General features: G+C 47.5%; 1 protein-coding gene across 1 annotated transcript; it reads right to left on the bottom strand.

Annotated features, from left to right (window-relative positions):
• Window positions 1-5155: 5155 nt before the first annotated feature.
• On the bottom strand, window positions 5156-11968 carry PKDREJ (polycystin family receptor for egg jelly). Its single transcript, XM_012801128.1, has one exon. It carries the CDS (start codon window positions 11966-11968, stop codon window positions 5156-5158), a length of 6813 nt encoding a protein of 2270 aa, XP_012656582.1.
• Window positions 11969-14871: the final 2903 nt, after the last annotated feature.

Genomic DNA, 14871 nt, shown 5'->3' with positions numbered 1-14871 from the left:
GCGCCGCGTGGAATCTGATGCGACGCTGCCGGGTGGCGGCGGGCCAGGCCAGGAGCTAGCGCAGTACGCAGCCTTGGCGAGGAGCGCAGCTTCTTTCTGGGTTTGAGCAGGTCGAATTCCACGATGGGTGATCCCTTGGAGATGGACGCACACTCCTTCCGCTCCCGCCCCTCCGGGGGCTGAAGTGCCCGAGCCTCGCTGAGCCCGCTGCCTGTGCCGCCGGTGGGACGTCAGCCCCCATATGCAGCAGGGGACAAGACGGGCTCAAAGCGAGCCCTGTAGTTCCTGCGACCTTTACAAAATCGTGTGATCTCCGGATGTGCTACTGGGCTCCTCTAAGCCTCACCGTGGCCCGAAACGCCCGCCCCACTCCTGACCCGGGTCTGGGATTCCATGAGAGGCACCTTCCGTGGGGCTGGAGCACGGGTTCCGAAGCCAGCGGGCCTGGCTTTGCCTGTGGCCTCCACTCTTAACCAGTTGGAAACCCACCCCAGACGCAGTGGGTCTTCACCTGTTCGTTGGGGACCACAGATTTTGCTGCCCTCCTTCCCTCAATGATGTAAGGATTTTCCGCAGAAGAGTAGGGCTGCAGCCACGGTTCTCCGCCTGCCTGTACCACCAGCCTGCAGTGCAGTCTTCTGTCTCTGTCATGTCCCAGCCTTCCATATACTGCCGTATCAGTGGAGTCCTCTGTGACTGTCCCCCAGGCTAGATGAGGTGTGTGCACTCATTGCCAAGGTATACTCTTCTTGACCAGAATATATTCACGATTGTCAAGCCACATTTAAAGGAATGTCAAGTTGCTGCAAGACTTACCCCTTATTCGCAGACTTAACTTTTCTGGGGAATTGAGAAGGATTAATTATACACATCATCTTAGTAGCATGGAAGCAGAACCACCCTTAGACGAGCTAGAGGGGCCCCAGGAATTAGCAAGCAGTTTTATTATGTATCTAACAGACAACTTCAACTGTGCTACAGCAGCAGCATTCTTAGAATCAATTCACAGCTTATATCCTGGGTGTTTTTTTTTTTCCTAGATCTGCCCAAAGATGGAACATTTTCATGAAGCATTTCAAATTTATCCTGTAACTACTCTGAGAAACATGACGGTAATGCCATAAGTGCTGTTGGAGCAGTTATTTTGGACAAGTCAGGGATGACATGCATTAGAAGAATTAAATGAAATAATAGATAAGATTTAAAGAACAAATTGTAGTCTTTGGCAGAACAAAGTTAATTATGAATTTGAGCTGTCCACAGTTACTAGAAAAAGCTTTTAAAAATCCAAAATGATTAAAAATATTGCATAAAGTGTTAGGCAAAAAAAAAAGGTTTTCCAAAAGAAATTGCATATAAAGTAAGTACTAAAATGATATTCAAAAACAACATAAAGCAAATTAGAACTAAGAAACATTTGCTGCAGTCTGAAGAAAAAGATATGTACAAATAATCCTGCAATTTCTGTAGAGACCATTTTCTGGCCACTGTAGATAAAAGTGAAGTCTCTATTAGAGATTTGAATAAGGTGAGCAACCTACTACAATTTTCAGTTTTCTTTATAACTTCTCAGCACTGAAATATGTAAAAGAAGAAAAACTTTAAAAATCCTATATGAATCCAGATACTGTTGTAAGAAACAGTAATAATATGGGCGGTGCCTGTGGCTCAGTGAGTAGGGCGCCGGTCCCATATACCAAGGGTGGCGGGTTAAAACCCAGCCCCCGCCAAACTGCAACAAGAAAATTAGCCTGGCGTTGTGGTTGGTGCCTGTAGTCCCAGCTACTCAGGAGGCTGAGGCAAGAGAATCACCTAAGCCCAAGAACTGGAGGTTGCTGTGAGCTGTGACAGCACAGCACTCTATTGAGGGCAACAAAGTGAGACTCTATCTCTAAAAAAAAAATAAAAGAAACAGTAATAATAATGAAATAATATTTTATATAATGAAAGTATTTTATAATATTTTCTGCAGTCATAATTTTTCCTATGCACCCTTCTTACGGTGTTTAAACATGATACCAGTATTCATGGTTCAGTTCTGAATATAAGGCCTTAAGAATCTCATTCCTTAAGTCCACTTGCCACTCTCAGCAAAGTGAAGTTTCTCCCTATTCAAATAATAAAAAACTGCAAAGTAGGAAAGGTTGTCTAATTTGACACTATTTTGAATAGAACACAATTGTGTGAAAATATTATATCCCGATTTTTTCTGAAATGAAAGCAAGAAAAATAAAATTTATAAAATAATTTATAGATTATGTATGTGTTTATTACTCATCAAAGCATCATGGTCCAGCACAGAGCACCCAGAAGTGGACAAAAAAATTAAATTCTGTTATCTTGCTAATTATCTTTGCTAATTTTCAGCTATACAAATACCATAGCTGTATGCATTTTTTTTTTAAGAGACAGTCTCACTTTATTACCCTCGGTAGAGTGCTGTAATGTCACAGCTCACAGCAACTTCCAACTCCTGGGCTTAGGTGATTCTCTTGCCTCAGCCTCCCAAGTAGCTGGGACTACAGGCACCTGCCACAATGCCTGGCTATTTTTTTGTTGCAGTTTGGCTAGGGTCGGGTTTGAACCCGCCACCCTTGGTATATGGGGCCGGCGCCTTACTGAGCCACAGGTGCCATCCGCTTTATGCATTATTTTTTATTTTGTCCTTATGAAAGTGTATTTATCAAGGTAAATGTATTTTATGTAACAGTTTGTAAGCTTTGGATAGCTAGATATACAGAACATTTATAGTCCTGCCATGGGCCCACCAGTGTTAGGATGGGCTTTCAGGAAAAACAATTGCCTAGAGGTTGTGGCAATACCTATAAAATGTGTAAATGTGGTCTTAAAAGATTACTACAGTATTGAACAAATACTAGACAGCATGTGTTCAGGTGAAGACTCAGAATAGAAATACGAAAACCGGAAGGAATTGAATTTAGATTAAAATCTCAAGCTAAGCGTTGCTAATAGCAAAAGGGATTCTGTGGAAGAGTGACTCCATTGCACCTCATTTCACTAGGGATGAAAACCATCCTGTCCATCCTGTTCTCCATTTCTGCCAGTAACATTCCCAGTCTAAAGGCTTACATTTTGCTTTGAGTGCTAATTAATGAAATGTCAGAAGCAGGCCTTAAAAATGCAGATCTTCATAATTAAGAGAAGAATTTGATGTAAATGAAGAGCATGTCCCTTCTCTCTGGGAGCTGCAAGGGGGAGCTCTGTCTCATGTCAACTGCTTGTTCAGCGACTGACTTAGTGAGGGGCTGCACTGACAGTGAAACCGAGAACACCCACCTCGTCTTCCTGTGCAACAGAGAGAGTTGGAAAGGGTGTTCGACTGTTACCAATCGTTGTGGAATATACCTACCCCATCCCTGGAAGTATAATGAGAATAAAGAAATCTTAAAAGACTTACTGAGAAATTGTTGCCATGTCCTGTGAAAGTGGCCTACAAAAGAAACTGAATTTTGATTTGTCTTACTTGATACTTTGTCTTCCTGATAATGTTGCAATCGGCATCTCTGTGTCTCTGAACTGTAAAAATTCTTGTCATTGTGCTGTCAGTTTAAAAGAAAACCCCCAGTACTCACCGCTTTCCCATCATGTGCAGAAAATACCACGACTGCAAGATCTCTCATTTTCACCAAGTTGAGGAAATCTTGTCTCATTCAGCAGAACCCACTGCTGTCCATGGTCCTCACGCAGACCACTTTGAGTGCATATTCGTGGGCCCCCAGTGACTGCTGTCCCTCCGGCCAACTCCAAACCTGTCAGCAGTCTCTGCTGCCTCAAAGCTGCCCAGCATGGCCTGCAACTGGGGCTTGAGCTCCCTCTTTCTGCAGCCCAATTGCCAGTGCATTTGAGCAGGCTGCATCCGGCCTCTGTCAGCAAACATTGGTCCTCTTTCTGACTCTTTCCCATTCTATCGAGAAGTCAGGTGGTTCAGAGAGGTGCTGTCTAACAGCATGTGCCCCAGTCAGAACCAGTGGGCCAGTCCTGTGACCTCCCCAGCAGGAAAATTAGAAAATCCAAGCCTGACCTTCTGACCTTTGATACCTGTACGAGTGGCCTGGGTCTAGACCCTCTCATGCTCTTACCTGGCAGAGCAGACTATGGCTTGTGGGTTTCTCAGATGTCCCCTCTGGAGGAAATGATGGCCCTGCAGGGTGTGGTGTGCTATGGCCATTTCAGTGCAACTCAGGATGACAGAGACCAAAGTGGGTACAGAGCAGCCACCCTCCTGAGTGGGTGGTCCCTGTTTCTGGCTGTCCACTTTGAGGACAGTGTGAACCTTGTGTGTGCGTATACACCCCTCACCCAGAAATCACTTCAAGTCTCACAGAAGAAATCTGAAATTTAATTCTGGCAAAATTTAAAGCGACATCTACATAAATGAACATGCTTCTGAGTGAAATATTACAGCTGTTGGCCTTGTTTCTCTTAAGTAATAAACCACATTTTCCTTATTCCTAAATACCTACCATACTACAAATAACCTAATGCCCCAATCCTGGATGTATATATTTTGCTATAGTTGGTGTGTGGAACACTTACTGCATTATAATGTTAACCCATATGCACCTTTTTAATGTTTAACAAAAGCCATGTCTCTAGGTCAGAAAATGTTACTACATTTTACTTTAACTTGCAGCAGGCATAATGGGAAGCTTCTGGCTTCTGGCCCCTGCATTACCAAGCCCATGCACAAGTCCTAGAACTCCCCGCAGGACCCTGGCCCAGCAGGACTGGAGGAGGGGAGGGTCTGCACAGAAGATGCCTCGTCAGGCAGAGGAGCCCTGCAGCATGCCCCACCTACCGGTCTAGGGTGGGGCCCCTTCAGCTGCCTCCCTCAAACTTGGTTCTCCATCCCTCCAGACTGCTGTAGGGGTTGCCTCTGTACCAGAAACTGGGGTTTCCCCTCTAAAAGGAAATTGGTTCAGCAACCCTGTACTGTGATCCAGAAGTTATTCTCTCCCCAGATGCTACCCTACACTCTTGACTTCCACGTTCCCAAGAGTAGGGATACTTCCAAATGGAGTGTGCACTGTGAAGGATATGGGTGGAAGGCACAGCTGAACCACTAACACCTCTTAACTCCACAAACTCAGAACTTGGGGAGACACTTGCTTATGGCTCTTAAAAGCATTACTCATCAAACAACGAGGTAAACCATTTTCTTCCCATTGATGTTTCTGGTCTTTAGTCCCAGAAACCGGCGGTTTTTCTTCTCTGGCTGCCCATACAGCATATTGACAAAGAACTTGGGCTCCTCTTTGGCCCTGTCCTGTGAGGTCTGAAAGCTAAACATAGTTCTAAGCCTGTAACACAGATAGGTCATCGCTTCCACTTCATCTGATGGTTCTTCATAGACAGGCTGTTTCATGTCCTCATAGGCAGACAGAATCACTGCCTGAAACAAGTTGATCAAGATGCAGATCATCACCAGCAGGAAGGACGAGAGGAACAGGACCCCCAGAATCCTGTTTTCAGAGAATTCAGTGTTCTGAAAAGCTGAGACACAGTAGGAAAACACTGTCTGCGTGGCATGAATCATGTTACTGTAGTTCCATTCGTGCTGACCGAATACCAGGTAACCGAAAGCCATGTATACAAAGAAGTATACAGACACCACAAATGCCATGTGGCAGATGCCAGGGAGGGCTGCCTGGATGGCCCTCTGAGCCAAGCGCACATCATAGAAGAATCTGGAATACCTGAGGGTCTTCAAAATTGTCAGAAATAATAGGAAACCCAAAATTATCCTCATGGTGTGATCTACTTGAGAAACTACATGAAAGGGAATGAAGTTTTCCGGTTGTGACTTATAAAGCTGAATCATATCAGTGGCCAAGAAATGCTTCCTGAGAAAGAGCACAATCAACACGGTAAATATGCATTTTAGAGCAAAGTTGAGCAAATTATACACACTTCTCACATAAGAGGCTCCTTCGTGCATAATGATATAGCCCTCATCAACAATGTAGGCTAAGAAGAAAATGAGAATGGCTGCATACAAGTAGATTTCTGCTGAAGTTTTTCTGTCAAATGTAGCAAGTGAGAAAGAGTGTAGGGATATGCTTGTATTGACAACTCCTAACTGAGAGACCTCAAATATGACAGAAATGCTGCAAAACAGAGTCACGTCTGGATTAAAAGTCGTTAATTCCAAAATCACAGCCCATGTCTTCTCATCAAGCCAATTGCTTTCTTGAAGTTCTTTAAGCCTCAGTGTGGAATTAAACTGCTGCTCTCCTGGAAAAAAGTAGAATGCATATCCTCCAGACCCATAGGTATGTAACAACCCATAGGAATAATACACCCATTGCTTTTCTTGAGGCTTATAAGTAAATCCACTGGTATTCCTGTCTGTATCCCATTTATTAATTTCATTCCAAGAGCTAGAATAGTCTTTTGTATCTTCTGGGTCAACACCATATTCGGGATGGCAACGAATTTCCCTTTTGATGCTGTTCTGCACAAAGTTTTCAGCAGGTAGACACCCTTTTTCACTAGATTTTGCTCTGACTTGCCTCATCAGTGGAAGGCCAAGGATCTTGGATGAGCTGTCAAGAAGGAATGTCGGGTTTAAGTCGTTGTGTAACAGAGGCACCAGCACATTCTTCAGCCACCTGTAGATGTCTTCCAGTTTGGTCACAGCAGCAAGACCCACAGAGAACTGATCATGAAGAAACTGGTTGTAGTAGAAGCTGTCAGTGTGGCGCAGCAGGACAATAAGGACCAACAGCAGGGCCAGAAAGATCAGGTGAGTCACAATGTAACTCAGGAACAGGAGGGCTCTTAGCTTGATCTTCTTCTTTCTCTTGAATATTCTTATTTCATCTTCTGTGAGAGGCTGGTACATCCTAGAGCCTTGGAGTTGTCTGACCTGGTCATGTATCCTCTCCATTTCGTCAGGATGCATATTCACCCCTGGCAGCGTGATGTCTGTGTAACGATACAGGTTTGACCACGAGAGGTTTTTACTGTACTTGGGAATATTTGCCCTGATGCCTGACAAGAGTATAATTTTAGCTGGCTGCACCAGAAGGACTGACTCAAGGAAGGAACACAAGGATGTGAAGAGCCATTCCATTGACTTTTCATAGCCATAAGTCAGCCCATAAAATACAATAAAGAAGGAAGATATGCTGGATGTGGCAAAAACCAAGAACCATGCTATATAAATACACCACCAAGGCTGGACAACCTGGGGCTCTTTTATAGGATGGGGAAGATTCTCTTGGGAAGCATGCTCTTCAGAATTAACATCTTCATTGGCATTGTTGTTGCTGTTATTGGAATTTGCATTTTGTCTTTGGCTCTTTCGGGACTTGGTTTTTGCTTTCTCCTGCTGCCTCTTTGATTTAAAGGTTGATCTAATGGAATGCTTGGGAAGCTGAGATTTTCTCTTGGAGACAGGCTTTGCAGCCTCCCTGGTCTCTGTCGCCTCCCTGGTTTCTGTTGCAGCAGTTTCATGAGCATGCCAGTTTCCCAAACGGTCTTCCCAATGTCCACTGTCTTCTGATGTCACGGGGTTCTTCTGAGGAGACACCTGGTCTAAACTCACTAGAGGTTTCTTCTGGGAATAGGTGAACAGAAAAGTTATTAATAATTGCACAGGGATTGTAAGTAAGACGCTTTCAATTCCTATCATCATGGATCTGACGTAGCGCCACTGTCTTGACTCATTTTCTTCTTTATTTAGATTAAAGAACATAATATTACAAAGAAGAGAGCTTAGCAACATCGCTAAACAACAAGACAATCTTTGGAGCCTATTGAATGATTTTGGAATGATGGCAGCAAAAATAGAGAACCACAGGTGGCTTTTCCCTAGATTTTTACTCAGGTCTATAAGGAAAAAGTCTCTTCTTCTCAGAGGCTGATCTGAGCTGATAGCATGAAACGTTCTGTCCAAAGTGGTGTCAATGGAAAGCCATTTCCGGCACATGAACAGCCAAATGTGTCTGCTAAACAGATTCTCCACTTTGATTCGACTTACATACCAACTAGGTGCTTTACCCTCATTGTTATGCCATACACGGATGGAATGGATGTCTCCCAAATCACTTTTTGTCGTTAGGAGGAAAGTACTGATGCTTCCCCGATAGAGAGTTGTAAATTGAGGGTGGCTTAAACAGTGCACATCACTGGTACTTTCTGTACCCTGAAGCTGCAGAAAGACATCAGCCTTGGTCCCAGCCCCGCAACGACTTCCTGTAAAAACAGTGACCAAGTAGCACACGTCATCATAAGGATCATTATCAGGTAGAACTATCGCACGTCCCCGAAGAAACTGGTCCATTTCATCCCTGTGCAAGGCCCAGAAAGCTAGGACCATGTACGAAAATATAATAAAAAGCACAGTGATGAGGGTCACGGGGTTTTGGTAAACGTTCTTGATGACCACTAGCCGCAGATCCACATAGTTAGGATACACAATCATCTTGGCCATCACATAGCGGGTATGCAGGGGAAGGTCGGATAGCCAGAATGTGCCTGCCTGCCGCTTGGCCCTCGTTGGCCACCTGCAAATACAGTACACATTGGCCAAGGTGCTCTTCTCACCAGGAATGCAGTAGTCTTCCCTCCACTCACCCTGGATCCCATACATGTCCAAGCATTGAATGCTGAAAAGAGAAATCCTTACTAGTTTGTCAGTGGGCTCTAAGAGGAAACGAGGTGCCTGCAAGACCACAGACACAGCACACTGGGAGGAGCGGCTACGCTGAGCTATGAGCTGCAGCAGAGACAGTGAGAGGCACACCACGCGGGCTTGCTTCACTGGGCAGGCCGGGTCGAATGGGACACTCTGGCTGGCAATTGGAGGGATGTCATGAGGCACAAGGAAGCTGGCAACCAGAGCTGTGGAGGTGATCTGACTGCCTGCGTACACCAACACCTTGAAAAACACAGTCACTTCAGTCATAATGTGGACCATCACCTCCCTCAGTACATTGCTGTCCACTTCAAAGCTAAAGGCCCCAATCGTCTTCTTCAAGGCCCCATCAACCTCCTTGTTGGGTCCCAGTGTGAGATTAAAAATTGCAAAGGTCAAGTTTTTTATGAAAAGGGACACTTCCACCACATCGGGTGTGATCTCTATCATGGTACCGTTATGTTCTCCTGTCATTCTGAAGCCAACCACCTTCACTGAAGCATTTTCTTGGTCATTTAACCAAGGAAAGGGGTCCTCTGCAAACTCACAAAACATCGTAGACACTAGAGCATTTGCAGGCAGATCAGGAACGCTGCTTACATTGAGTGTTGGATAGAAACAGTTTTGGCAGTGTTTCTGGTTTCTGAAGACCTTGGTAACATCTCGTTTTTCAGCTTTCTTGATATACATGTTAACGTTGGGGGTTCTCATGAAAGTACTATTCCCTGGTACTTTACCAGCCAATATTGTGTCTGCCATAGATTCTATTACATAGAAAATATCTTTAACCATTTTCTGACGACCAGTTAGTTTAAGGATGTTAGACACACTTGTTAATGTTCCAGTGGTTATAATTTCTATTTGTTCAGATCTAAAGTGTTTATCGTTTCGTTGATACTCTTGCAGGCCTTGATCTGCTTGCCACAGCCTCACTGTGCCATATCTCTGAGCAGCTCCAGTAAATTCAGAGGGTTTCTGGATTAATTTGGTTATAGTCGTCACTGCCTGGCTGATTTGCACCAAAGTGTTCAGGGGAAGAAGGTAAGACTGATTGACAAGGTGTTCTCGGAGACTGAGTTTGTCATGTTCCAGGGGCGATTCAGCTTTCATGTTATTCAAAATGGAAGCTACTATATACATTAAGTAACCTGCAGGTAAGAAGTCCTGCTTTTGAAGCAAAGTAGATAGCACTGAATCTGGCCCGCTGGTGAGATTGAATAACTGATGCAGCACAGTCTTTGATGACATCTTGTCAGTAGGTGCCTGCACAGTGGCATACAAAATCACCTGAGAAAAAGCCCCCAGAGAGTCATAAACCTGAACGTATATTTTTGTGGCATAATGATTAGCCAACACACCAACAGGAAGAAAGGAAGGGGGTGCTGTGGACTCAGGACCCAAATACAGGATCGTCCCCAAGGTGTTCTCTCTTACTGAACTGATTTCACCAAGCCCGTGGAGATAAGAAACAATTATTTTATATGTAAGAGGGATGTGATTATCCTTAAAATTACTACACTGGACAACAAATTTAGTAACTAGTGCAACTCCTTTTGTTGGATTAATCTTGCATTTTCCAGTTTGCGGGCCATGGTTAATAATGAAGACATACCTGAAGACTGAGCTATCTCCACTCCAACTTGCTACATGGAGAGAAACCGAAAACTCAGCTTCTGGAAAATGATGAAGAGCGAAAGCTTTTAGAGACAGATAAGCGCTATTCCTTCCTGTCATTGTTTGCGCCGTCCAATCAAATAGCATTTCACTTCCTGAAGAAGACAAAAGGGACCATTTGTAGGAATCTCGACTTGCACAATTCGTGCAATTTAAAAACACACAAAATCTATCTGATGAAATTAAATTTCTGTCACAATTCTCAATGCATGAAATTTGCGCGACAATTTTAGGTCCTTGGAGCACTTGTACTGTTTTGTCAGAAGATGCTGTTTTGTGACCTTTCTGTATCACCATTCTGAAAAAATACATGTGGCCACCTTTAAGTGTTTCTGGCAAAAGTGTTAGCACAGAGCCAGGGGTCCCTGGCCACTTGAGACTAGCCTGCTCTGGGAGACAGACTTCCTTGTTCATTACTGCTATTTGGTCTTTGTGGTAGTTTTGTGAATTTGTGGTACAGTACCAAGAAAACCGGAGTCCCTCCTGTGGGTCATCTGCATCTGGGTCAAAGGATGTTGATCCATCCAGAACCAGCTGATCTGTGAAGCTCACGGTTTCGACCTCATTTCCAAGAATAATGGCCCTCAGGGGACGTTTGACAACCCAGAGGTAGATGGCATCTGAGTCTTGTAGGACAGACTGATTTTGAGTCCTTGTGGTGATGGTCAACGTGAAATTAATCACATACACACCCACAGGTAAAGAAGATTTGGGGATGTGTATAAACAGTGGATTCCTCATTAGCTGGATGTGTGGCAGATACAAAGGTTGAGTCCAGTCGGGCTTATCATTCACGGAGGGCACGGAATAGTACTGCCAGAGGTGTCGCATGGACAGGTAGAAAAAGCAGTCATGGACAACAGAGGCGTTGATGGTGGCCGATTCCTTCCACCCCAGGATCACAGGCGACCCGTCGTTGTTCGTATTGATCTTCACACTCTGGATACTACACCTTTTCAGCTGACAGGACACCGAAGACTCCACGGCTGTGTAGTTGGGCGAGTCGACGGCTTCCAGAACGATGGGCGTGGGTCCGTCTGTGGGACACTTGGTCTGGGCCACGAAGCCGGTGTTGGGGCGCGGGTCGGCGAGCAGGGCGGAGCGCGGAGAGAGGCGCGCGGTGGAGGACGCGTCGCGGGTCGGCCTGGCTGCCCCAGGCCCAAACAGCCAGAGCTGGAAGACCCAGGCCAAGGCCCCGAGCGGCTGTGGCAGGCGGGCCGACCACACCAGCGAGAGGCGGCCGCGGGGCGCCCAGACGCGCAGGTCCACACGCGTGGGCGCGGCGGGACCCGGCTGGCCGCGGAGCAGGACGCGCACGCCCAGGCAGTACCGGCCCGGGGGCCGCGGGGACACGCGCCGCCCGCCGCCCGCTCGGTCGGCCCCGTCGCGGGGGAAGCAGAGGTAGCGGCTGCCGCTCCATAGGACGCCGCCGTCCCGAGCCACGCGGGGCCGCAGGATGAGGCCGGTGCTGTCGCCGCGGTCCCCGGAGCCCGGAGCGCTCCTGAAGAGGCCGCCGGACGGCGAGGCCGACGGTCCGGCGACGGCGGCCGGGGCCCAGCGAGGAGCCACGGGTGGCGGGAGGAGGCCCAGGCTCAGGCCCAGGAGGAGGAGGAGCGCGGACCCAGGCCGCATGGCTCCTGCCTGGAGGAGCTGGGAGGGCCCTGGGCTGGCCCAACTGCCGCGGGGTCTCGAGCCGGGATACCGGGGCTCACGGGGACAGCAGGGCATGGGGCATCGAGGGTCACGGGGCAGAGAGTCTCAGCGACAGTGAGGTCCAGGAAGCAGCTGGGACAGGGGCGGTGGGGGCTAGTGAGGCTTCAGGGAGGCGTCCCCACTCCTCGTCCCCAGGGCCCGGCAGTAGGGATTGCCGAATGAGGGCAGTGTCTCTGCTGGATAGCGTCTGGCTGCACTTGTCTGAGGCTGACTGTCCTGGAGGCCCCCTCTGACGTTTTCACTGGAGGGCTGTCATCTCTGGCCCCCCACTTAGGCAGGGACTCTGAGGACAACCTTCAGCCTAGGTTTGTAGGGTTTCCGTCCACTCCACTCGGGTTTGGGGGAAAGCCTGCTCCCTGCCTCCCTGGTTCTCTCTTCCCCTCCAGTAAGGCCACACCTCACCCAGAGGAAAGGCAACCTGACCAGCCACAGTATGCCCCCCAACTGCCCACCCCCACACAGCCTCTGCTTATCTCTCAGAGCCACTGCCGCCAACTGACACCAGCTTCTGGCCCCAGGCCCCCAGGGACATAGGTCAGGGGGCCTATGGAGGCCTTGCCACTAAGCAGGGGTGAGGGAAAGGGAGGGAAAATGCCACCTACGATGGTCTCCAAAGGCGTCTTCCCTCCAGCCTTCACCCTGCCATCTTCTTGCACCCTGGAGAAGGTGCAGGAAGAATGACCGGGCCCCACCCTGGGTTCAGTGGGAGGCTTCTTGGCCACACACAGTTTTGTTCTTGACCTTCTGGGGCCTTCTGGTCATGCAGGAGTGGAATGTTGGAAACTTGGGGTCTGGGCATCTTCACTTTTCCCAGATGGATGTTGCCAAATTCTTCTACCGAGGCCCCAGTTTACACTGGGTAGAGGGGCAGGCAGGCATTTACCTCAGGTGCGAAGTTTAAAGGTGAGGGGCGGGTGGTGCCCGTGGCTCAAAGGAGTAGGGCGCCGGCCCCATATGCTGGAGGTGGTGGGTTGGCAGGTTCAAACCCAGCCCTGGCCAAAAACTGCCAAAAAAAAAAAAATGGTGAGGGGCACCAAAAACTTATTAAGACAAATTTCTTGATTGGGATAAAATTAACATAAAAGTAACCTTTTTTTTTTTGAGATAGTTTCACTATGTCACCCTCCATAGAGTTGCTGTAGTGTCATAACTCACAGCAACCTGAAACTCCTGGGCTTAAGTGATTCTCCTGCCTTAGTCTCCCTAGTAGCTGGGACTATAGGCTCCCACCACAATGCCCAGCTATTTCTAAAGATAGGGTCCTGCTTTAGCTGAGACTGGTCTCAAACCCCTGCGCTCAGGCAATCCACCTGCCTTGGCCTCCCAAGTGCTGGGATTACAGGTGTGAAACACTGCACCAGGCCCCAAAAGTAACCATTTAAAAGTGTACAAATCAGTAGAATTCAGTGTGTTCATGATATTTTGCAAACATCACACTTTTTTTCTTTCTTTCTTTCTTTCTTTTCTTTTTTTTTTTTTTTTGAGACAGAGTCTCTCATTAAAATAGCCCTAGGGTTGAGTCCTATGGCATCATAGCTGACAGCAACCTGAAACTCTTGGGCTTGAGCAATCCTCTTGTCTCAGCCTTCCGAGTAGCTGGGACTATAGGCACCCACCATAATGCCCAACAATTTTTAGAGATGGGTTCTTGCTCTTGTTCAGGCGGGTCTGGAACTCCTGAGCTCAAGCAGTCCATCTGCCTGGGCCTCCCGGAGTGCAAGGATTACAGGGGTGAGCCACTGTGCCTCCAGCTAGTTCCACAAATTTTCATTAACCTGAAAGGAAGCCCGGTACCATCGGCGCTCACTGCCTTCCCATCTCCCCCAGCCCTCACCTGTCTGCTTTTTCTTGTTTCTCTCCCATTAATGTCTGGCTTTTTTCACTTAGCAACAGTACAAATGAACCTTCACAGCATCATGCTAAGCATATGTCTTCTTTAGAGAAATGTCAATTCAAATATTTTGCTCATTTTTATTTATTTATTTATTTTTATTGAGACAGAGTCTCACTATTTCACCCTCGGTAGAGTGCTGTGGCATCACAGCTGACAGCAAGCCTCCTCCTGGGCTTAAGCAATTCTCTTGCCTCAGCCTCCCAACTAGCTGGGACTACATGTGCCCACCACAACTACAAAAATATATGGCTATTTTTTGGTTGTAGTTGTCATTGTTGTTTGGCGGCCCAGACTGGGTTCCAACCCATCAACTCTGGTGTATGTGGCTGCTACCTTAGTTGCTTGAGCTACAGGCGCCCAGCCCCCCACCCCACGTTTTCTTGTAAGAGTTTCAGCTCTCATATAAAACAAGTAATGTGTTAATACAATACTTTTGAAAATAAAAATTAATGCCAGAAGCCCGTGATGCACAAAATATTACCATTTTAAATAAAATCCGCGCCTGCACTTGCACTGGTCAGGTGGCTCATGCACTGTGGCACGGGTAGATTAAACTAGGTGAGAGCCCACTGGGTGGAGCAGGTTCCTGGCTGGTGGGCGAGTTTGGTGCGTTCTGAGGCTGCAAGACAGGAGAGCTGTATCTGCACTGCGTCAAGAAGGGAGGGAAATGAGGCCCAGGACAGTGGTGGCCCAATATGACATTCCAATGTGTGGTTTGCACGCGCGGACAACATAGAACTTGAAAATAACCGCAGTCCCAGGGCTTTCCTGCCCTCAAAGGGACTCTGCAGGCGCCTCCTGAGTTGGGTCCTCGACAGGGAGGAGGCCTTAGCGGGCACAGCGGGGAGGGAGGCAGGACCGGGCTGGACCACCAAACGCGCATCCCGAGGCCAGCAGCATGGCCTTCCCGCCGCAGGCTCCCGCTGTG

This window comes from Otolemur garnettii, unplaced genomic scaffold, assembly GCF_000181295.1.
Source record: "Otolemur garnettii isolate 467f Iridium unplaced genomic scaffold, OtoGar3 scaffold00007, whole genome shotgun sequence".
Taxonomy (NCBI): Eukaryota; Metazoa; Chordata; class Mammalia; order Primates; family Galagidae; genus Otolemur; species Otolemur garnettii.
This window is presented reverse-complemented; position numbering and strand designations above follow the sequence as displayed.

Bases quoted from the DNA above. Each gene is read 5' to 3' on its own strand.
- PKDREJ (XM_012801128.1), bottom strand. From the start codon at position 11,968: ATGCGGCCTGGGTCCGCGCTCCTCCTCCTCCTGGGCCTGAGCCTGGGC.